Raw genomic sequence first — 23,336 nt, 5'->3', positions numbered from 1 at the left:
GCCCATGGACCATATATTTATACATTAATCTGAGATTGCATTATGGATAATATTTTTTTCGGATTCGGTGTCCCAGGTTTATCTGTAACAGGGCTGTCAAACTCCTGGCCATGGGCCAGATGCATCACACCCTGACCATGCCCACGCCTGGTTTAGCAAAGAGGGGGGGCTCCCTATACATCATGTGACAACGCCGTGAGTTTGACCCCCTTGATCTATAACATGCTGTTATGAAATTTCAGAATATTTGCTTCATGTTTTCAGTTGTACATGCAAGAATGGAAAACATCTGCATGTAGTCTTGTAACTATGATATATATATTTGGAGGAATCAATTGGAAGAGGTTGGAAGGAAGAGAAACTGGATGTCACAAAGATATTTTTTCAAAAGGCAACTGGATTTTGTCAAGTTGCCTTTTGAAAAAGCAGCTTTGGGACAACCATGACCTAGATCAGTGTTTTTCAACCAGTGTGCCGTGGCACACTAGTGTGCCGTGAGACATGGTCAGGTGTGCCGCGAAGCTCAGCAAGAGAGAGAAAAAGAGAGAGAGAAAGAAAGCAAGAGAGAGAGAAAGAGAGAGAAAGAAATCAAGAGAGAAAGAGAAAGAGAGAGAAAGAAAGCAAGAGAGAAAGAGAAAGAGTGAGAAAGAAAGCAAGAGAGAGAGAGAAAGAGAGGCAGGGAAGGAGGGAGAGATAGAAAGAGAACAAAAAAGAGAGGAAGGAAGGAAGAGAGAGAAAGAGGGAGAGAAATAGAGTGAAAGGGAGGAAGAGAGAGAGAGAGAAAAAAATTTTGTCCAAACTTTTTTTAGTCCCCGCACTCCCCTCCGCTCAATGTGCCCCATGATTTTGTATATGTAAAAAATGTGCCGCAGCGCAAAAAAGGTTGAAAATCTTTTTTGAAACCTAGATGACTGAGAATCTCAAATAGACAAGGGAAATTGGAGTGGGGGGGGGGGAGTACATTCTGTCATGATCTGTCCACTGATGTAGATGGAATGTGATACTTTTTTCCAATATACTTTAAAAGTTAGAATTTATTATTATAATTTTGCAGAGAACAAAAAACTGAAATTCAATAATATGCAAGGTTTGCATCTGGACACAGATACCATTAAAGACAGGATTCAATTTTATTAGTGAGGTTTCTTTTTGATATGATTTTTGCATAATTCAGCCATCCTCTTTCAAGTTTTTTATTGTTCAGCCACGATTGAATTTTAATTCTGTAAGAGGCTGTAATTGTATTTGAGTTACTGTCTTTTTAAAAGAAGATGGACATAAAATTGTTGTGAAGGCATTGGACAGTGTATTTAATGTGTCTGTCATTATATTTTAACCTCTCATTTGAGATACATGACACCTCTTTTATACCTGACTACAGTTTAGAAGTACATTTTCTTGACATGTGTATAAAGAAATAAGTAACATAGAGGTAAGACTGAATTAATGACGTTAGCAAATGGTACTCGCTCCATTTCCATTCCATTCCATTTGGAATACAGCTTTCAGAATTGTAGACCTCTGGAGCACCATTGCCAGTGACAGCTGGTCAAGAACTGATTGTACCTTCGGTCAAGCTATGGTTTTTATTGAAAAGTACAGTACACTAAGGCAGAAATAGCAACACTTCACTGTCCCTCTGAGCAAACCGATGAGGGTTTACTGCCCATTATCTGATCGTTGTTATTTAGCCTCTTCCAAGCATGCAGACATAAACCAGGATTTATCAAATCTTTTGAAATTTTTGGAATCTGTCATGGTGTATCTTTTACACAGTGGATTTGAAGACACAGGCTTTCAGTATATGAGCATGTATACCAAGACCGAGACACCATAAGTAAGAGGACTCTGCAACCCAAACAACGTTGAATGAAATGCTTAAAATTGTTTAAAGGTATCTTTGGAAAATGTTTACCCTCTTTTTAAGGGCCATGACTTTCCAGATGGAATCCATGCTTGTTTCTAGGCAGAATTTGCATTTTAAATACTGGAAACTGTTTTGTTTTTGTATGAGAACTTAGTGATCAGAGCAACTATTTATTGGAATACACACATCTATATTCATGGTATAAAACAGCTTTGATCTAGATTTCATAGTAGCCTCTTTATTTCATTTTAATAAGTAAATAAGCTTTCTGAGTATTTGGCAGACACATAGCAATGCAAATTCCCTGCAAGATTATTTTCTTTCTTCATATATAGGACCAACTAATAAACATACCAATGGTATTATTGAATATCATGGGTATGTGCTTGATACATCACTATGCTCTCCTTACTGCCCTTTAAGTTTTTAGAAGAGAAAGAAGCAACCAAAACTACTAGCAGAACTGAAATAAACATTAATAAAAACACCGACAAAGTCAATATTTGTAAACATATTTATTTGTTTCAATAGATCAAAAGGATTCTTCCTCCCCAGGTCAGTGTGGAATCCCTTGGTGGTGCTTTATTTACATATGCATGAAATCTAATTCATTATTTCCCATCTTGTCTACCACACTCAAATTCAAGCATCATCTCTTCTAAGATGTACTTCTGGAATTTAGTTTCTTTATAGTGATGGAATATGAATACATCCAGTTTGTGTATAGTTAAAATTGACCATTGTAACAACATTTTCTCCTTCCTGATGTTTATAACTTAAAACATGGCATCTCTTGTTTGGGTGATTGTAATGGAATCGTAGGAGAAGGGGTGGCAAATTCTGAGGGCAGAGTTAAAAGAGGGATCAACCTAAAATCCCTACATAGCCGAGAAGTTGAACTAAGTCCAACCTCCATTGAATTCTGTTGACCCTTGATCTAAATCCAAACAGGTGCTAACTATTAGCTGAGAAGATTTCTGTACATAGGCATGAATAGCAATTTATTTATTTGTTTGTTTGTTTGTTTATTTATTCGATTTTTATGCCGTCCTTCTCCTTAGACTCAGGGCGGCTTACAACATGTTAGCAATAGCACTTTTTAACAGAGCCAGCATATTGCCCCCACAATCCGGGTCCTCATTTTACCCACCTCGGAAGGATGGAAGGCTGAGTCAATCTTGAGCCGGTGGTGAGATTTAAACCGCTGACCTACAGATCTACTGTCAGCTTAAGTGGGTTGCAATACAGCACTCTACCTGCTGCGCCACCCCGGCTCTCAATAAATCAGTTTAACTGAATCTTCATGTGTGGACCTGATCCTTTGCATCTGACACTAATCTAATTCACCTGTGGCTAACATAGGTGGGATTCTGTGCTAATGGGGCTGACCCAACAGAAGCTTTGTCACCAGACTGTGGACTACCAAGCTTCTGGGCTGTCTCCAAAAGTAGCCCTACTAGCTAGGCCAGAAAATCAACTGCACAGAAAGATGTGGTCTATACTTTATTTAATTAAGCCCTTGAGTCTTGTTTGAATTATACCTCCTCCCCTTAGCTTCAGTGAGTCATAGGTTTTCCCAATCTGCTTCTGAATATGATCTTGTTTCGCTGGTTTTAAAAAATGTTTCATCCCTCCCCCTTGCCTAGCTAATAGTTCTTGCCTAGTTTCATCAGTCATCTCTCTTGCTCTTTACAATGAATCACCGTCACTAGGGCATCCCAACCACTGCAGTAACTAAAGCTAAGGAAAGACAAGTATGAAGAATCCTCAGATCTTATATTACTGTAGCTTCTTCAGGGGACCTTTACTCCTTAAAAAGTGAGTACCAGAACTTTGATCGACTCTGATCTAGAGCAGTGTTTCCCAACCTTGGCAACTTGAAGATATTTGGACTTCAACTCCCAGAATTCCCCAGCCAGCGAGTGCTGTCTGGGGAATTCTGGGAGTTGAAGTCCAGATATCTTCAAGTTGCCAAGGTTGGGGAAACACTGATCTAGAGGATTAAGCAGCTGAGGGCTGCTTTACAGTCTCAGAATTCAGTAAGATGTCAATTAGAAAATGAAGTGGGAATTATTTTACATTAATGTGCATTAGTTTTATCTTCCTTAAAAAAGAAAGATTCAGTAAGTTGTTAACACACTGAAGTTGACTGAGCCAGGTAGGAGACTCAGATGATAAAGAAATCCTCCAAAATCAACCTAGATGGGTATTTGGGAATTCCACAGTATCTTACATAGGCACTCTGCTCCTCAAGAAATAGAGATGTTGTATTTCTTAATTCAGATATCCTTGGAGCTTGCCTCTGTTATAATAACTGCCAACAGTCAGGTTCTTTGTTGGGAATAAACAAATTCACCTCTCTGCTCCTTCCTGTTTGCATTGTGAATCTTAGTTGTTTGGCCCTGGGCTAACTGATTAAAGGCAGCTGGCACCCTGAGCTACTGTAGACTGTGCTTATCCATGCTCTATTTTGGCTTTGGAGTGAACTCCCTCAGTAAAAACCTTGTTCTCCCACATTGGTTGAGTGTATGTGTGTGAGAGAGAGAATGTGAGAACTTATCAGTTCTCTCCCTCCAGTGTAAGTAATTGCTTGCCACTCACTAGTAAACTGTTTGTAAGTCAGTTTGGTATGTATGTGCTTAACCTAAAGGAAGACAGGGACTGATGTTTGGCGAGGCCCAGGGGAAGAGCCTTCTCTGTGGTGGCCCCGGCCCTCTGGAATCAACTCCCCCCAGAGATTAGAACAGCCCCCACCCTCCTTATCTTTCGCAAACTACTCAAGACCCACCTTTGTCGCCAGGCATGGGGGAGTTAAGATATTTCTTCCCCTAGGCCATTACAAGTTATGCATGGTATGTTTGTGTGTATGTTTGGTTTTTATAATTAGGGTTTTTAGTTGTTTTATTAAATTGGATTGTTACATGTTGTCTTTTACTATTGTTGTTAGCCGCCCCGAGTCTGCGGAGAGGGGCGGCATACAAATCCAATAAATAGATAGGTAGGTAGGTAGGTAGATGGTAGGTAGATAGATAGATAGATAGATAGATAGATAGATAGATAGATAGATAGATAGATGAATTGAATTGAAATGAAAATAAATAAATAGATGATAGATAGATAGATAGATAGATAGATAGATAGATAGATAGATAGATAGATAGATAGATAGATAGATAGATAGATAGATAGATAGATGCTCTAATGGCATCAAAAACTCAGTCTTGGTAGGATTTAGTCCAAGCTTGTTATGTTTCTCTCTTCCTGACCACCTCCAGGCACTGATTCAGAACTTGCGTGACATCTCCATCTCAGCCTGGGATAGCTACTGTACATATAATTGACTGCCATTGGCATATTGTTGACACTCATCCTGACCCAGCAGATGATCTCTCTCTCAACAGCTGTATGTATATATTAAATAATACAGGAGAGAGACTCAAACGATGGAAACCCCCACAAAGGAGGTTCCAAGGGCTCAATCCCTGCTCTTCCAGCGCCCCCAATTAAATCAAGAAATTAAGGTAGGAGCAGAACCATAAAATGTTGCCTTCAACTCCCTGCAGGAAATCCAGAAGGATACTCTGCTCCACAGGCTGATGCCCTAGAGCTCTCCTGCATGTGTGTAACATGGAGCATTTTCTCATGTTATTGATGTCTCTTCCCCAGCATTTAAGAGTCTACCTAGTTGGCATATTGTGTCAAAAACTTCCATGTCAGTCAAACAAGTGACTTCATACCCATTATGAACTCATTTCTCCATATTTCCATTAAATTTCCTATTACAAGAATTCAAAATAGTTGCACACATACTAGTCTTTTAAGATCTGTTTCAGAGACTGAGTAACGTGGTTTCCTGACTGTAGTGTAAGATTTGCACTTGAGTCTTAACTTGCTTGACATTGAGCTAATGCCTGAAACACTTCATTGCTGGCTCCTTCGTGCTTGTTCAACTAAAATAATTTTCTGCACTTGTTTAACAATGTATTTGTTAATACGGAACACTTAATAGCATATGATTTCTGTCTAAATTGAAGCTGAAAGTAAGGAAGTTTGAAGTATAATCAAAGTGGACTTGACTGTGATATCAGTTTGATTCTAATAATGACAATACATTCCTGGACTCACATGAATTCAAAAATATTTTTTTATTATGTATACTTATTCAGTATATTTGCCACTAGCTGGTAGAGTTGGTGGATTTTGGCATAACTGTTATAAGTTTGTTTTTCCTTGCTGATAAGGCAAGATATGTTTCTAGGATCTTAAATGTTATAACTAGGGTCTGAAAATGAGAGGGGGAAATGATTCCCTAGAATTATTCCTGAGCATGATCTGCATAGTTTCAGAATCAAAATGTGTAAACAAGTATGTTTGTTTTTTCAGATATCAGAAAAGAAAGGAAAAGCTATATTTGGAGGTCCAGTTGTCAGCTCACTGTATCAAGAAGAAACCATCAGGTGAAATTCAATGATATTTTTATGGTTTATGGCATTTTTCAGAATATTTGAAACAAGATACTTTTCCTATTGGATTAGAAATAATATAAAAGTACTTTCTAGGTATATAACTGAGTCAGTAATTGTCTATATTGCTGATACTAACCTATCCCTAATGTTAAATGCTTGGGTTGTATGTGTATAAGTTTTTCTATGTCTATGTTTTTCACTTTAAGTCATTTAAAAGTTTGTTTGTTTCTTTGTTGGTTTGTTTGTTTGTTTGTTTGTTTGTTTATTGATTGGATTGGATTGGATTTGTATGCCGCCCCTCTCCGAGGACTCGGAAAATTACATTGTGTAGAAAGATTAACATTGGGGGATAAAATATTAAGTAAATACTGTGATGGCTCTTGTCCTTCACTTTTATTTGCAAGCTGTATTAAGTGCTTTTTAATGGAATGTTCTAGCTCCATGATGGAGAACCTATGGCATGCGTGGCAGAGGTGGCACGCAGAGCCATCTCTGCGGGTACACACGCTGTCGCCAGCTGCTCTCCTGGTTTCCGGTGCGTCCTCCCTGTGGGCATGTGTGCCAGGCAGCTGGTCTTTGTGGACGCCAGCACACCTGAAAACAGGCATGTACATGCCAGCAGCTGGTCTTAAGTTTTCTGGTACTCTGGTGCACGCACCAGTTTTGGCACCTGCTACCGGTTTTGGCACTCAGTACCAAAAAGGTTCACCATCACTGTTCTAGCTGATGCTCTAGTCTTATATGTATCTAATTGGAAACCTGCCTGGAAAATCAGTTCAGAGTTCTGATGTGAGCACTGATAAAATTGTATGGCAATTCTTTATTAATTTCTTAACAAAAGTAAAGATGATGCTAAATGATACAGCTGGTCAAGATAAATTAAGGAAGCAGTATAAATGTAAGGTTACTAATTGGGGTCAGTTTGTGAAATTAAAAGAAAAATGTGTGAAGATTAAATATGAAAGTTACGGTTAAATAAAATAAGCTAAAGAACTGAAATATAGAGTAATGAAATAAGTATCGTGTTTGTTCTGTTAAACATATTGAAACTTTGAACTGATGCCAGCCATACAAGATAGACAAGACTAAGAAAACAATGCCTTGTAGGTCAGTACTATTTTTATTGTGACAGAATCTGGCCAGTCTGATTATGCTTTTCCTTTCCTCCCTTTGTGTGGACATGTTTTCTCAAGGTCTTTTCTTGGTCTGAGCTCAGACCTCTCCAATCTGACAATTCCCTTGTTAGGCGCTCTTCCTCTATCTTTTAAGGCCATTACCTTTTCCTTCCATAGGTAGTAAAGATATTTGTAAATTCAGTCTTCAGATAAGGGTAATAACATTGTTGGTAGCACAGGTGGTAAATAGGTTTCTCCAGAATTTCTAGGTTGAGAATAGACAACCAAATTGTTGTGCCTTTGTTATGGGTAAGGTGTTTGACTGGATGATATTCTGTTGGTTTGTGTGAGTAAAACTCTTTCCTGATTTCCTAGCGGTTCAGTTCAAATTCAGACCAGGATTTGAAACAAAAGTTGACTATCACTAAGTATCCTTTTTAGAAAAATACCGCATTTGCAGACATTCTGTTGCTACCTGGAAAGATGTTCCCTGAAACTGATTCTTGCAAATGCAGATGTAGCTATATTAACTGTCTTGCCTATGTTGTATTACCTTTGAAATTGGTCTGGAAACTTCAGTTGGTACTGTTTCAGAAAGCAAGATTTCCATCTAGTCCTGGATGATATAAGTTGTAGTCTTCAAATACTTTTCAAGGGTAACCCCATGTAGAGCACATTGCAATAGTCGAGACGTGAGATGATAAGAGCGTGAGTGACTTTGAGCAGGGATTCCTGATCCAAGGGCACAAGACAAACTTGTGTCTTTCAAAGGCCCTCCTAGCCACAGCCAAGAGATAGTGGTCTAACCTCAGCTAGGGATCTAGGAGGACACCCAAGTTGCGGAGTCGCTCTGTGGGGGTTAATGTTTCCCCCTCCAGAGCCAAGGATGGACAGATTGAACTGTCCGTAGGAGACAGTTCCCACAGCCATTCAGTCTTGTCTGGTTTGAGTCTGTTGACACCCATCCAGATGCTCACAGCCTCCAGGCACTGGCACATCACATCCACTGCTTTGCTAAATTGGTATGGGGTGGATATGTAAAGCTGGGTATCATCAGTGTACTGATGATACCTCATCCCATGTCCTTGAACAATTTCACCCAGCGATTACATGTAAATGTTAAATAGAAGGGAGGAGAGAATCAACCCCGTGGCACCCCACAGAGGCATGGCCTATATTTGTCTTTAAGCTGTTCATGAACTCACCTTTGTTTTTCTGATTTACCTTTTAATTGTAAGATGCCCAGAGTAGTACAAACTGCCTCTTCTTCCTCAGAAGACTAAATTATGACATTAATTCTTCTTTATCTGCACCTTATGTTCATGTTTATTTTTTTAAAAAAATTGGAAATAAAACTAATATATTTGACAAAAACAGTCCATAGTTTGTCCTTGGAAACAATTTGATTTAGATTGCACTTCTCCATCTTCAGTTTTCTATTATATGGCTGATTTAATTCCAAAGTTGCATGTCAGTGATAGCCATTATTATTTTTCTTTTATTATTATTTATTAGATTTGTATGCCGCCCCTCTCCGAAGACTCGGAGCGGCTCACAACAGACAATATACAGAGTACAAATCCAATATTAAAAACAGTATTTAAAACCCTTAAAGTAGAAAACAATCATACAATCCAAATAGACCATACATAAATTATAATAGCTGAGGGGTATATCAATTTCCCCATTCCTGGCGACATAGGTGGGTTTTCAGGAGCTTACAAAAGGCAAGGAGGGTGGGGGAAGTCCTAATCTCTGGGGGGAGTTGATTCCAGAGGCTGGGGCCGCCAAAGAGAAGGCTCTTCCCCTGGACCCCGCCAGATGGCATTGCTTAGTCGACGAGACCCGGAGAAGGCCAACTCTGTGGGACCTAATCGGTCGCTGGGATTCGTGCGGCAGAAGGCGGTCCCGGAAGTAGTCTGGTTCAATGCCAGGTAGGGCTTTATTGGTCATAACCAACACTTTGAATTGTGACCGGAGACTGATCGGCAGCCAGTGCAAGTGCATGTGTCAAGTCTGTATTAATGTTGCTTTAAATAAATCTTGCAATATAAATATTGGATTATCTTTGTGAAGTACTGTTATGTTATAATTTGTACTGTTGGGTTCCCATAGTCTAGATTTCTAGATTTCTCCAGCTTTTGAATTTCGTCATCTTTCAGTTGTAGTAAAATACAGGTAGTTTTTGATTTATGAGACAACTGAGTCTAAAAATTTGTTGTAAGTCATTGTGGTCACCAAGCGGGTCACCCTGTTGGCTGCCTTGCTCAGTGGTCACTATTCCAGGTTGTTTCATTTTAGTTGTTAAACAATCATGTAGCAAGGCTGGGGGGGGGGGGGGGCTGGGCTTGGGAGATCCAGTGCCCACCAACACACAGAAAGTAGGTATGACCAGAAGGCTCTAGTCAGCTAGACATTTTATGAATGCATGAAATAAAGTATGTCTTTGCAAGAAGATTCTAAATATAAAAATGATATAAAAATTATTTTCTGTTTGATTCTGTTCTTCACATCTGAAGCAAAATTAAGAAACATAATCCTGTACTCAAGTCTTTTCCATTATCTAGCATTAAAATTACGTAAATCATATCTGTTTATTTTTTAACAAAAGTTTTTAAAAAAATTTCAAGGAGAGCATCATTATTTAAATAACTTTTAAAGAATTCTATAAACTCTTGTAGAGTTCCTTTGATTATTTGATTATTGAAGAAACGGAAATGTCTATAACCTTTAAATATGTGGTTTCTTTTTACATTAAATATGGAGTTGTCCTTTAAGATCATCCAGTTTTAGACAAATAGGTGCAAGATATTATGTAATTACCATGTTTTCTTGTAAACAAATCCTCTGCAAACAGCAAATGTTATATAATAACTTCTTAATCCTATTAAATTACACCAGGAATAATACATGCTTCCTCACATTTAGCTTCCTTACTTTTGATTATCTTTCCTTAGAAATATGTTTCAGATTGCTCTATGAAAACCGATCTCCTGGACTAATGGATTTTTAAAAATTGAAGTCTTATAATTTTAGACCGAGGAAAACACATTCTTCCTGCAAGGAAGCATTGATCTCCATCTTCATCCATGACTGACTTAACTAGAAAGAATTAAAACTGATCAGCCAGGTCTTACCTCTCATGCCTCCACATATTCTATTAAAATCCTCAAAAACTAAATAGGAAAAATAGGAAAAATATTCAACATAGTTGGGCTGCAATTGCTGTCTATATCTAGTCATTTCAGATAAACATGGTTCTTTGAATTCAGATAAAAAGGGTGAAATTTGAAAGTCAACAAATTTTGTACCACAGATTCCTGTCTTCCAACCTCCAGTTTTATATGGCATGCTTGATAGTCCCTATCATATTTTTCACTCTGATGCCGTGTAATTTATCAGAATGTTATTAATCTCATTAACCTAAGCAGCCATCTGACAACTCTTTGGGTTAGAACAGCCTAGTACAGAAATAGAAAGATTGATGGCACTAAAATTAATTGTTTGATCTGAGAGATAAATGAACAATTTTGACAGAAAGTACCAGAGGTTACATGGACACGTATCAGGAGTAGTATTCACTTACCTTCTCTACCGGTTCGTAAATATGTGTGTGCAAGCAAAGCAAGAGGGTCAAATAACACACTAACTCTGTGAATGTGGAAATGTTTTCATATTAAAGAGCAAGGAATTATTTATTTATCCTGCCTTTATGATTTTATGATCTATGTTTGTTTTTAACGAATAACTCAAGGTGGTGAACGTGCCTAATACTCCTTTTTCTTCCAGTTTTACATTGGTTAAACTACATTACATTGGTTATCAATTGTAGAGCCAGTGAGGGGGGAAAAGGAAAAAAATCAGCTTTCCAAATAATTACAATTTATTGTCCAAGCATAGATTAAAATAAAATTTTCCAGTTACCGAGGTACAGCTTGAAATCAAATGAGGCAATGGGTTAGTGGTGGTGGCGGCATAATTTTCTTCCATGAATGTTCAGCGAGGAACTTTATTTGCATTCTCATTTTCTAACAAGTATAGAGCATACTTGTATTTTTATCCAGGTAAACTAGAATATTGCTAAGCTAAATTCCCTCACGCTGAAAGGAAAACAAAAGTATGTTGCTTTTGAGTGGAGGGGGGGTATGTGGCTTTTCACAGGTTCGTGCATTACTAATCTTGCGTGTAGTGTATACTTTTTTCACGCGTGGGCAATTGGGTAACACATGTCTCATTAGGTTCTGGTTATTCTCTGAGGAGAGCACAGAAGTGTACAGGCAAGTGGGCATCACTTCCTCTCTAAGGAAGCAGACTGTTCAGAATAAACTTGAGTTATGGATTTATTCAGCCTATAAAACCTCAGCTGGCATAAATAATGGAGAAAGCAAAGGTTTGTCTGCAGTGCATACCTCAGGGACACATGCTTGCTTCTCTCCCCCTACCGCCTTTTCTTATGAAAATGATCCCAGTTGCACTGATAGATAATAACAACACCAAGCAATTAAAAGCTATGGGTGGCTGGAGAGAGGAGAAAGGGTTCAGTTAATGAGCTTTTCCTCTTCCTGTACCCAAGAGAGCCTCAAAAGTGATGGGGCGATTAAACGAAGAGATAATTAGAGATTATGAGAGGATGGGCCCTATGAGGTGTAAGAGGGCCTTGACATAAACAGGATCTGTTGCAACTGTGTCTTGGCTTCCATCTCTTGCTTCAGTAGCACAATGACAAGCAGGCAGGAAAGACCACCTGTTTGTGGCACGTGATACTCTTTCTGTAACAGTTAGGTGATTTCAGGAAAATAAGATGAAATAGTGATGGAACACAGCCATCTTATCAGCTGGCTCTTTAGTTTCAAAGCTGACAAGCTAGAAAAACTGACAAATAGGATTTATGCATTATTTCCAGCACTGGATAGTGCTGCAGCTCTCAACAATATTTTTTTTTTTGCTTTAAAAAAAATAGATCTTTGCTGAAGATTCCCTCGGTAATACAGCATATGATAAGACATTTGAGGTTTTCATTCAGAAAAGATGTACTTGTTGGAGATAAAGGAGGATTTTTTTCTTACTATTTTCTATTTTAGGAGATTTATCTGAAAATTGGATAACCTTTACATCATTTCTTATAAATAATCATAAAGTAGCCTAGAACAAAAGCTTGACAACAGATTATAATGTGATGTAACTGAATGTACAATAAACAGATCTTATAGCTCAACTATAGTAAATGTCTATAACCACAAAATAACTATTTTGTAACTGGCTACTTCATGGCATTGAACCAGAATATCTCCGGGACCGCCTTCTGCCACACGAATCCCAGCGACCAGTTAGGTCTCACAGAGTTGGCCTTCTCCGGGTCCCGTCGACGAAACAATGTCATCTGGCGGGGCCCAGGGGAAGAGCCTTCTCTGTGGCGGCCCCGACCCTCTGGAATCAACTCCCCCTGGAGATTAGGATTTCCCCCACCCTCCTTGCCTTTCACAAACTCCTTAAAACCCACCTCTGCCATCAGGCATGGGGAAATTGATTCCCATGGTCCGTTTTCACGTTATGTATGGTTTGTCTGAGATGTATGACTGGTTTTTTTATATTAAGGGGTTTTAAATTGTTTTTAACTATTGGATTTGTACTTTTTTCTTGTTGTGAGCCGCTCCGAGTCTTCGGAGAGGAGCAGCATACAAATCTAATTAATAATGATGATGATGATGATAATAATAATAATAATAATAATAATATTAACATTAATAAGCCAGTTATCATAGTCTCTACTTTCAGCATTTCATTGCTCTCTGGTACTGTTCAAAATTCTACACCCCGAAGGCATGCTAGCCACAATGTGCAAAACTGATATTAACCTTATTGTTAGCAGGGAATGTTGCATATGGCATTTGTATGGGAACATATTCATCAACTTCTAGTCTTACTGAAAAGTGTTAAATGAAAGCTGAAATCTACCAAAACTATGTTGGTAGCTGAAATCTATCAATAGCAGAGGTCAAACTCCGCCTCATCTAGTTATAACTATGCCCTACAGAACATTGGAACTTTGAATGTAAGAGGAATAAATAGGAAAGAGCATGAATGAGCAAATGAAATAAAAACTGGTATATTGTTGCCTATGAAAATAATGGGAAAATTGTAATGAATCTGAAAGAACTTATAGAATTGAGCTAATTAATATATTCAGGATAATAAAAATGTAGAGTTAACTATTGATAAAAAGGATAAAATTATATGTCAATTTTTTTTCAATTAGTATTATCCTTAGGTCCCACAGAGTCGGTCTTCTTCGGGTCCCGTCAACTAAACAATGTCGTCTGGCGGGACTCAGGGAAAGAGCCTTCTCTGTGGCGGCCCCGAACCTCTGGAGCCAGCTCTCCCCGGAGATAAGAATTGCCCCCACCCTCCTTGCCTTTCGTAAGCTCCTTAAAACCCACCTCTGTTGTCAGGCTTGGGAGAACTGAACTACCCTTTCCCCCCTAGGCCTATACAATTTATGCATGGTATGTTTATGTGTATGTTTGGTTTTAAATAAGGGTTTTTTAATTATTTTAAACATTAGATTTATTATATGCAGTTTATTACTGTTGTTAGCCGCCCCGAGTCTACGGAGAGGGGTGGCATACAAATCTAATAAATCAATCAATCAATCAATCAATCAAGATAATTTGTACAGATCTATAGGTTGATGATATTACATGGTATAATTGCTCCGCCCCTGTGAATGATGATTGTGAAAAACATCGTAGATGATTCCAGGAAACATTCTGAATGGATGGCCTAACCTGAATATTATTCAGTTAGGTGGCCTGAATGGATAGATGAGCATGAGAGAGTGCAAAAAACCCAAAAAACTATGCCATTCAAAGGCTTGAGTATAAATAACCACAGTGAATATTTTGCTAAAATATGCTTTAAAAATAGGTCTATTAATTGCTATAATAATAATAATAATAATAATAATAATAATAATAATAATAATTTATTAGATTTGTATGCCGCCCCTCTCCGAAGACTCCCTCAACAAACATACAAACACACATACTCATGACAAAGGAATGAATATAAATATAAAAAGAAGATTTAAAGTAATTAAATATGTCATCAGTGAAACATACAAGAGAGGGGAGAGATTCAGAATGTGAAACAAAACATTTGGTAGCATTAAGAACACAAAAGAAAGGAAATGTGAAATAAATGAGAGCTGAAGTAGAATATTTTCAAGAATAAAATATATAAATCCTGCATGGAAAAGAATTTCACAAAAGAATAAATGACAACTTACAAAAGAAAGGTGTGAAAGATGCTTGGGATAGAATGAAAAGAATGATCTTAGAATGTGCCACATAACGATCTGGAGTTATACTGATGGAAAGTACAGAAATATGCTTGGTGGAATGATGAATTGAAAAATTATTGTGGATAAGAAGAATGGTACAATAAATAAGGATAAGAAAAATATATTGTATAAGTTGTATAGAAGGAAGAAAACAATTGTGAAGAACATAGTCAAATAGTCAAATTTTGTTTGATAGAAACCTGATGAATGAATACAATGGATCGCACAATTTAAAAAATGAAGTGTGAGGTCCATATGAGGCAGAGGCTTACAGATCAGATTGTTGCTCATCAGCAGTTCATAGACAAATGTGTGAACTTGAGAAAATGTTATTGAAAGCTTACTAGTTTTTTTAAAAGTGCATTATTATTTTGAGTTGTTTTACGCAAACAAAAGTTAGGTTAGTTGCTGAATATATTAAGAGCAGTATACAGTAGAAACATATAGTTTGACTTTAAGTAAGGCAAAAGATAAGTATGAAGTCCCATTAGCTGTTCAACAGATTTATGAATAAAAGTGTATGGAATTATCATAGTGACATTATAAATTAATTATGACGTGAAAGTTTGTATTTTTCTGCAGCTGATACTGCGTTTTTAAATAAAAACTGACATTTGCTGAAACATTAGATACATTGAATGTTACCTGAATGAATGTTTGACAAGAAATGAATTATACCAAATTATTCCAAGTTAATGGAAGAAATAGAAAAGATTGTGTACTCTGATAGGATATTGATTAAAAATTGAGAATTGAGATATTTGAAAAAAAGGAGGAAAAATGAATGTTGTAAAGAGTGTGCTTCTGTCCATTTTGTGGATGTGAATGCAATGGGAAACTTACATTAAGTATAGCAAAACAAGAAGACTTACTGTAATGTTAAGAATGTACAAGTGGGAATTAAATGCAAATGTCTTATTAGTACAAAAGATGAAAAGCTATGAAGATTAGATCACTAAAGAAAGAGTGAACACAGTAAGAAGGGAAGACCAAAAATGCCATGATTGGATGGAGTTGAGGGATCTTTTCCAAAGAGTTGAGTTTAAAGAACAAAAGCCAGTATATAAACATGGTAGGGACAATTGTGTTGATATAGTTTCAGTTATGTTTCTTCTTTCTTTTCTCATCTTATGCCTCCCATTTTTCTATGGTAGATGTCAAGTATTTGAAATTCTTCAGAGATAAATAATCCACTGTTTGGCAAAAGATATAGTAGGGCTCAGTGAGAGAACCTGGAGTAAATGGCTCTTTGCTCGGTAGGCCTGTGAATAGAGAATTTTATCTTTTTGTTTGTTTGTTTATTTATTTGTTTGTATGTTTTGCTTGTAAGGTAAGATAGTTGCTTCTCTCATGCTAAGAACCCAGATTTGCTGAAGAGAGGAGTGGTGAGGAGGTTTATATTAGATATACTGTACAGTGATACCTCATCTTACAAACGCCTCGTCATACAAACTTTTCGAGATACAAACCCCTGGGTTTAAAAAAATTTTTGCCTCTTCTTACAAACTATTTTCACCTTATAAACCCACCGCCGTCGCTGGGATGCCCCACCTCCGGACTTCCGTTGCCAGTGAAGCACCCGTTTTTGCGCTGCTGGGATTCCCCTGAGGCTCCCCTCCATGGGAAACCCCACCTCCGGACTTCCATGTTTTTGTGATGCTGCAGGGGAATCCCAGCAGGGGAATCCAGCAGCGCAAAAACGAGCGCTTAGCTGGCAACGGAAGTCCAGAGGTGGGGTTTCCCAGCGAGGGGATCCTCAGTAAAATTGCAGCATCGCAAAAACATAGAAGTCTGGAGGTGGGGTTTCCCAGCGAGGGGCGCCTCAGGAGAATCCCAACAGCGCAAAAACGGGTGCTTCGGCTGGCAAAAGGGGTGAATTTTGGGCTTGCACGCATTAATCGCTTTTCCATTGATTCCTATGGGAAACATTGTTTCATCTTACAAACTTTTCACCTTAAGAACCTCGTCCCGGAACCAATTAAGTTTGTAAGACAAGGTATCACTGTATTGTCATTACATTTGAAACATGGTGAATAGATTTCCCAAATAACTACATTAATTGAATTTTTTGTTTTAAAATTTGAATTATTATGAGAAATGCATAATGGTTTTTTCCCCAAATGAAACTGATTTATAGCTTACAGTTCTTTGAGAGTTATAGTTTGCAGTATATTATTTAAGTATTCTCTGACGCAGGATACCTACATTATTTGCCAAAAACATTGAAAGTTTAAAATAATCAGTAACAATAAAATGATTGAACTGATGAAAAAGCTGTCTTCTCATGTTTATGTAGTTTGCATTTCTTGCTTGGTAACAGGAAATATAACCCCTTTTTATTTCTTCTTAGGGAGGAAGATAAGAACATATTTGACTATTGCAGAGAAAATAACATTGACCATGTAACCAAAGCCATCCGATCAAAAAAAGTGGACGTGAATGCAAAAGATGACAAGGTATTGGGCCAGGGGGGGTTAGTCAGTAAGTCTGATATATGACATTAATGTCTTTTAAAATCTTCCGTTAAGCTGCTATATCTCTGTCCCAGTTTGGCTAGACAGCCCTGAAGATCTAATTGTCCAGTTTTATCTATATATTTTATTTATATGTGTGTTACTACTCTAAATTTTGCAGCTTCTTAGAAATAAGTCCATAATACTTTATTGGATTTTTGTTTTTCAAAATTGAGAATAATTACTATTTACATAATATATTTTGCTATGTAATACAGAAAAGTCAAGTCCCATTGTGCTTGCTCCGATTGACATAAGACATAATCCACCTGAATGTGGGTGTTTTGTAGTTTGTTTCTGGTTGTTTATGCTAACCAGAATGAACCAGAATGAACGCCATTCATGTGAAGAAGAATATGTGAACCTTCTTCTAGATTATTCCCCATCCACCCCTGCTTTTGGTAGCACCGCCTATCTAACTGGTTAAATATATTTCATTTTAGGTACATATCATGTAAACTAAGTTATAATGATGGTGGAACACTGTTTTCTGGTGTAAGGAATTTAAGTTTTGAATTTTGTGACAATCACAGATCTGCCTTTGGGCATAACATACTTCAATTTAGCTTTTACTTCAGAATATAAGAAGGTTTAGATGGGAAAGGAGGGAGTAGAGTTATTCTAAGAAAGCAGGCTTGATATTACTCCATCATTCCCCTTCTACCAGAGTAGAGACACATTAAGATGATCCACCCCAGGGAATAATATAATCTGATAATTGCTTTAATCATCTGGTGAAATCCAGAATTAAAGAGGCCTTCATAATCTGTTGAATAAAAAGAGCATTTCAGAACAATTTTTATTAGCCCAGTATAGTTATGTGGAGCCTGGCTTCATTTAAATAAAAAAAAACCAAATAAATATTAATGTAGAGCAGTATCAATAGGGTTCCGCGGTACCCAAGGGTTCCACAAGGGCCAGCCAGGGGTTCTGCGACTTAATAAGAAGGCAAAACAAGGCAGTTTCCCCCTTCAATTCCGCTCTCTTCTGCAGCGGGGCAGCCTCTTCCTTTGTCTCATGTCTGGCAGATCAATCATGCTCAGCAGCACCAGACGCCAAGCAGGAGTAGGAGTGGCAGCGGTGGCAGTGTTGACGCTGATAGCAGCAGCAGCATCTCTCTAGCCCCTCGCTGCAGCAGTGGGGCCAAAGCGCAGGCTGCAGCGGCAAGAAGAGGAGGAGGCGGGAGCAGTTGCCTCTTCAGTACCTCCGACACGGAGCTTCTCACTCCAGGGCCGAGGTGCACCAGGCGGCACAAGGCCTCCTACCCACACCTGCATACGCGCCACTGTGCTCGGCCAAGCGGCCAAGTTGTTATCTCCCTTGTCCCTGCGCAGGGCACTGTAAGAGAACACGCCCTACTGCTCTCCTCACGCTCAGGTCTGAGACGGCAGGAGGAGTGGAAGGCAGAGTGCAAGGCATCCGCTCTGGCTTTGCTTTCATTCCGACCCTCCCACTGGCCCCCGCAGCCGCCAAAAAATGGGAAGTGGGTGGAATGGAGCAAACGGCCTCCGCTTATTGCCTCGCTCAGGCCCAGCACTCATGGTGAGGGTATGCGGTGCAGCCTCTCGCTTGCCCTCTCTCTGCTACTCCGCACTTGCTGATTCTGCCTCCATCCTCTAGGCTGCATTACTATTACTATTACTATTAATCTTGTCATCATTCCTATCTCCCACTTATGACTATGACTGTAACTTGTTGCTTGATTCCTTATGATTTATATTGATAGTTTCTTGATTGCTTATTTGATCCCTATGACAATTCATTAAGTGTTGTACCTTATGATTCTTGACAAATGTATCCTTTTTTATATATAGTGAGAGCATATGCACCAAAGACAAAAATCACACTTGGCCAATAAAAGAATTATATTTCACCTTCAGGATGTACAGCTTAATGCAGTGTTTTTCAAACAGGGTTCCACCAGAAATGTGACGACACCAAAGGGTTCCCCTGAAGAAAAAAAATTGAAAAACACTGATGTAGAGAGATATACCGTACCTATCTGGTAGTCTATATTATATTGTAGCCTACACAGCATCATTAGATAACTAGTGACACTTTTATAGGATAGTTAAAGATTCACTATCATTAGTTCTAGAAAATCTGAATACTAAAACTCTAAAAGTATCTACTGACAAAAAAATGATATTAATGTCAATGCTACTTTTCTTGTAATTTATACTGAAGTAAGTGTTGCATTATCTGATCTACTTACCGTATTTTTCCGAGTATAAGACGCACCGGAGTATGAGACACACCTTAGTTTTTGGGAAGGAAAATAGGGAAAAAACTGAATCATTGCAGTTAAGTGAGTAACATGATTATTACGTGCACCCATTGACTTTTCTTGACCAAAGGTCGCAAAAGGTGATCACATGATACTGCAACCATCATAAATAAGAACCCATTGCAAAGATCCTAAGTGTGGGAGCCTGTCATAAGTCCATACTTTTAGTGCCATTGTAACTGGATGATTGTAAGTCAAGGACTACCTATAGGCATGTATGGAATAGGTGCCACCTTCTTTAAAGGAAGTAACAATTTGTTATTTCTCAAGAAACTCTCTCTAGATCCAGATTGCTCCATTCAGTATGTTATAATTAGCCTTTTTGGGGGGGAAATGTTTTATTTATCTATTTTTAAGGTGATGTATATAACCACACACGTTACCTTTACTTTTATGTTATAATAGCTCAGCTTCTACTTAATATTAACCTCAGTCATTGTTTGAGGGATGAGCTGCACTACTTGTAGATAAGGCTTCTGCTACTCTCTCATGTTGTCTCGAAACAATGTCATCTGGCGGGACCCAGGGGAAGAGCCTTCTCTGTGGCGGCCCTGACCCTCTGGAATCAACTCCCCCCAGAGATCAGGACTGTCTCCAATCCCCACCCTCCTTGCCTTTTACAAACTCCTAAAAACCCACCTCTGCCATCAGGCATGGGGAAATTAATTCTCCCGGGCCATTCCATTTTATGTATGGTTTGTTTGGGATGTATAACTGTTTTTATATTAAGGGTTTTAAACTGTTTAAGATTTGTACTATGTTTTGTTGTTGTGAGCCGCTCCGAGTCTCCAGAGAGAGGCGGCATACAAATCAAATCAAATCAAATAAAAAAATAAATAAATAAATAAATAAATAAATAAATAAATGTTCTTGCGAGTGAGAATGAGAAGGTGAATGTACAAAGTAGTGGACATGTCCTAGAGGTGGGGTAGTGCCAAACCTGGTCATGTGACCTGACCATCTTAAATAATTACCATCATGTCTCTAGGCTTCCATTTCTAGGAAGGCAGAAGAAGAGATGGTGTTATGGAGCAGTTACAGAGAGCTCTGTTTAAATACGTTGTCTAAATCTCTTACATGTGGGATTCAGAGCAAGACAGAAAACTGTACTGTGGATTACTTGTGGAAGCAATTGGACCTTGTCTGATCTTGTTGATTATCACAGTGACAGTCTGTCTTATCAACCACAATACACCTTTTAAACTGTTTGTGAGGGCTGAGGCCACTATTCTGCAGTGAGCAGTTCCAATTCATGTTGGTGAGAAAAGAAAAATCATGCCCTTGAGCACTAAAATAGACAGCTGGAGTTCTTAACTTCAGTACGAATTCAGTAATCACCAGAACTACATAATCGACAATGAAGCCTGTGTCTAGAACTTATATTAGAGCAGTTCTATGGGTCCTCTGAATGAACTACAGTACAGTGTTCCCTCACTTTTCATGGGGGATGTGTGTGTTCCAAGGCCGCCCGCGAAAGTCGAATTTCCGCGAAGTAGAGATGTGGAAGTAAATACACCATTTTTGGCTATGAACAGTATCACAAGCCTTCCCTTAACACTTTAAACCCCTAAATTGTGATTTCCCATTCCCTTAGCAACCACTTAGATTATTACTCACCATGTTTATTTATTAAAGTTTATATAATTTTTTTTTTATTAAAGGCGGACGAATGTTTGGCAGTGACATATGAGCTCATCAGGCGGGAAAAACCGTGGTATAGGGGGGAAAACTGCGAAGTATTTTTTTAATTAATATTTTTGAAAAACCGTGGTATAGACTTTTCACGAAGTTCGAACCCGCGAAAATTGAGGGAACACTGTACTTTTATTATTTTCCCCCCTGTAAGATTGCTTTTTTGTTTTGAATTCTTCCACTCTGCTTTAGCACTGTATTATTGTGCTAAGGTAAAATATTGCCGCTTTTGTAGGCCCTGACTTTCAAACTCCATGTAACTTAGCTAAGAGGTTCTTATGATTTTTAAAAAAATTTATTTTGTGTGTATGTAGCCATTTTTGTTCTTGTCATGCCATTCTGCTGAGAAAGAAAAGTTCAACAATGCTGTTTATTCAAGTTAGTATTCTTCTTGTGTTCTATGTGCATAGAAGCTGAACTAAACACAGGGAAATAAATTCATATAAAGAAACACCAAATGGGATGCTATTCAATTATCTTTTGCTTTGCAACAGTCACCTGCACTGTAGCAGTGTTAACTTAAATACTTGGAATGGAGTTAGTGAAATTCCATTTTTTAAACCCAAGTGATGCCAGAAGAACACATTTCTGTGGCACATTTGTATGGTCAGACAAAATAAAATCTGTCCAACATGTTGGCTTCCTCTTTACCATCATACTGCCTGCTTGTTCTGCTCTTGGTCTGCAACATGTGTAGTCTCCCAATACATTGTTTCGTGGCTAACAGATGAAGTGCTTACACATTCATAGACTGAGACGCCACAAATTCAGTTGGGTTCTCTTGTAGCACTGAGCAGATTTCTGTCCTTTGAGCCATGACATTCCCGGCTGGAGTTCTGAATGCTGATGGCATGGCCTTTTATTATTAATCAGGAATTCAAATAAAATTAATTTGTTGAAAGCAGAGGAAAGAGTTTAAAATTCAAAGCTAGAAGCCTTCATCCTGCATGAAGTGAACTGAAACTTCTCAGTGCTTAAGGAGCTTCTGAAGTGCCATTGACTCTATTAGTACTATTAGAGGGCAAATATATTTTAGCTACAGAAGACTAATTTGTTTGCATTATAAATGATTTGACACATGATCAGTTTTAATTCTCAAATCTCTACAGTAGTTAAAGTCCTTGCATGGAATATATACAAATCTCCAGCCAGCATATTTGCTTCTGAAAAATAGTTCTTCATCAGGTAGTAGTATTATTTCTTTAGCTTAATTCATCATGCTTCTTCTTTGACTGCAATTTTATAATTTTTAGATTATTGCAGTAGTCTACTGCAGTAAAAATAACTCTTATGACATGTTATTATTTAAGTACATTTATGCAGTTTAAAAGCATGCAAGTAATGGCCATTTTCTCAAACAAGGCTTATAGGAATATTTTATTTTAGAGATGAAACTGCGGTATGCTAGTACACCTAAGAATATTTTGATTTTTACAATTGTGTGAAAACAATGAAAACAGAGATGGTACATATTGCAATAAATAAAATGTTTCCTATATGAGAAGCATATCAAATTTTAAGACAGCAGACTATTCCCTGGTTTATTGAGTGTTTTAATCACAGTACTTTAGAAAAAACACTTCCATTCTAAGATTTCCAAGTTTTCAGGTTAGTTTTTTTCCAATAATTTTCATGACATAAAAAATAAAACAAACCCCAAAAAGAAAATGGAAAATAAAAGGTGCAGAAAAGCAAAAAAGAAAGAATAAAATAAGGAGGAAGACTAAGAAAGCAACTTTGCTGTTGTTTGCTTTTTAAATATGATAGGGTTTTTATGTGCTTTTTAATATTAGATTTATTTTCGCTAGAATATTGTTTTTATTGTTGTTGTGAGTCGCCCCGAGTCTTCAGAGAGGGGCGGCATACAAATCTAATAAATTGAATTGAATTGAATTGAATTGAACTTCCCATCACAATAAGTATAAACAACTTCACTGTATTTGTTTGTCTTCTCTTGGTTAACTTATAAACTTTTTTTATATCTTAACTTGATTCTTAACAGGCAAGTCCAAGAAGCAGTGTTCTTTTCCCAGTCCAGATCTCAAGCAAAAAACCAA

The 23,336-nt window shown here is 37.9% G+C and overlaps 1 protein-coding gene across 1 annotated transcript in view; it reads left to right on the top strand.

Moving 5' to 3' along the window:
• Positions 1-23,336, top strand: part of ACBD6 (acyl-CoA binding domain containing 6) — a 118,072-nt gene that overhangs the window by 26,938 nt on the left and 67,798 nt on the right. Inside the window, exons 4-5 of the mRNA XM_070746276.1 lie at positions 6,251-6,324; positions 17,138-17,243. Coding sequence (XP_070602377.1) covers positions 6,251-6,324; positions 17,138-17,243 — 180 coding nt within the window. The remainder of the gene's footprint in view (positions 1-6,250; positions 6,325-17,137; positions 17,244-23,336) is intronic.

This window comes from Erythrolamprus reginae, chromosome 3 (genome assembly GCF_031021105.1).
Source record: "Erythrolamprus reginae isolate rEryReg1 chromosome 3, rEryReg1.hap1, whole genome shotgun sequence".
NCBI classification, from domain to species: domain Eukaryota; kingdom Metazoa; phylum Chordata; class Lepidosauria; order Squamata; family Dipsadidae; genus Erythrolamprus; species Erythrolamprus reginae.
Note: the sequence above shows the minus strand (reverse complement) of the source record. Positions and strands in the feature narration are given on the sequence as shown.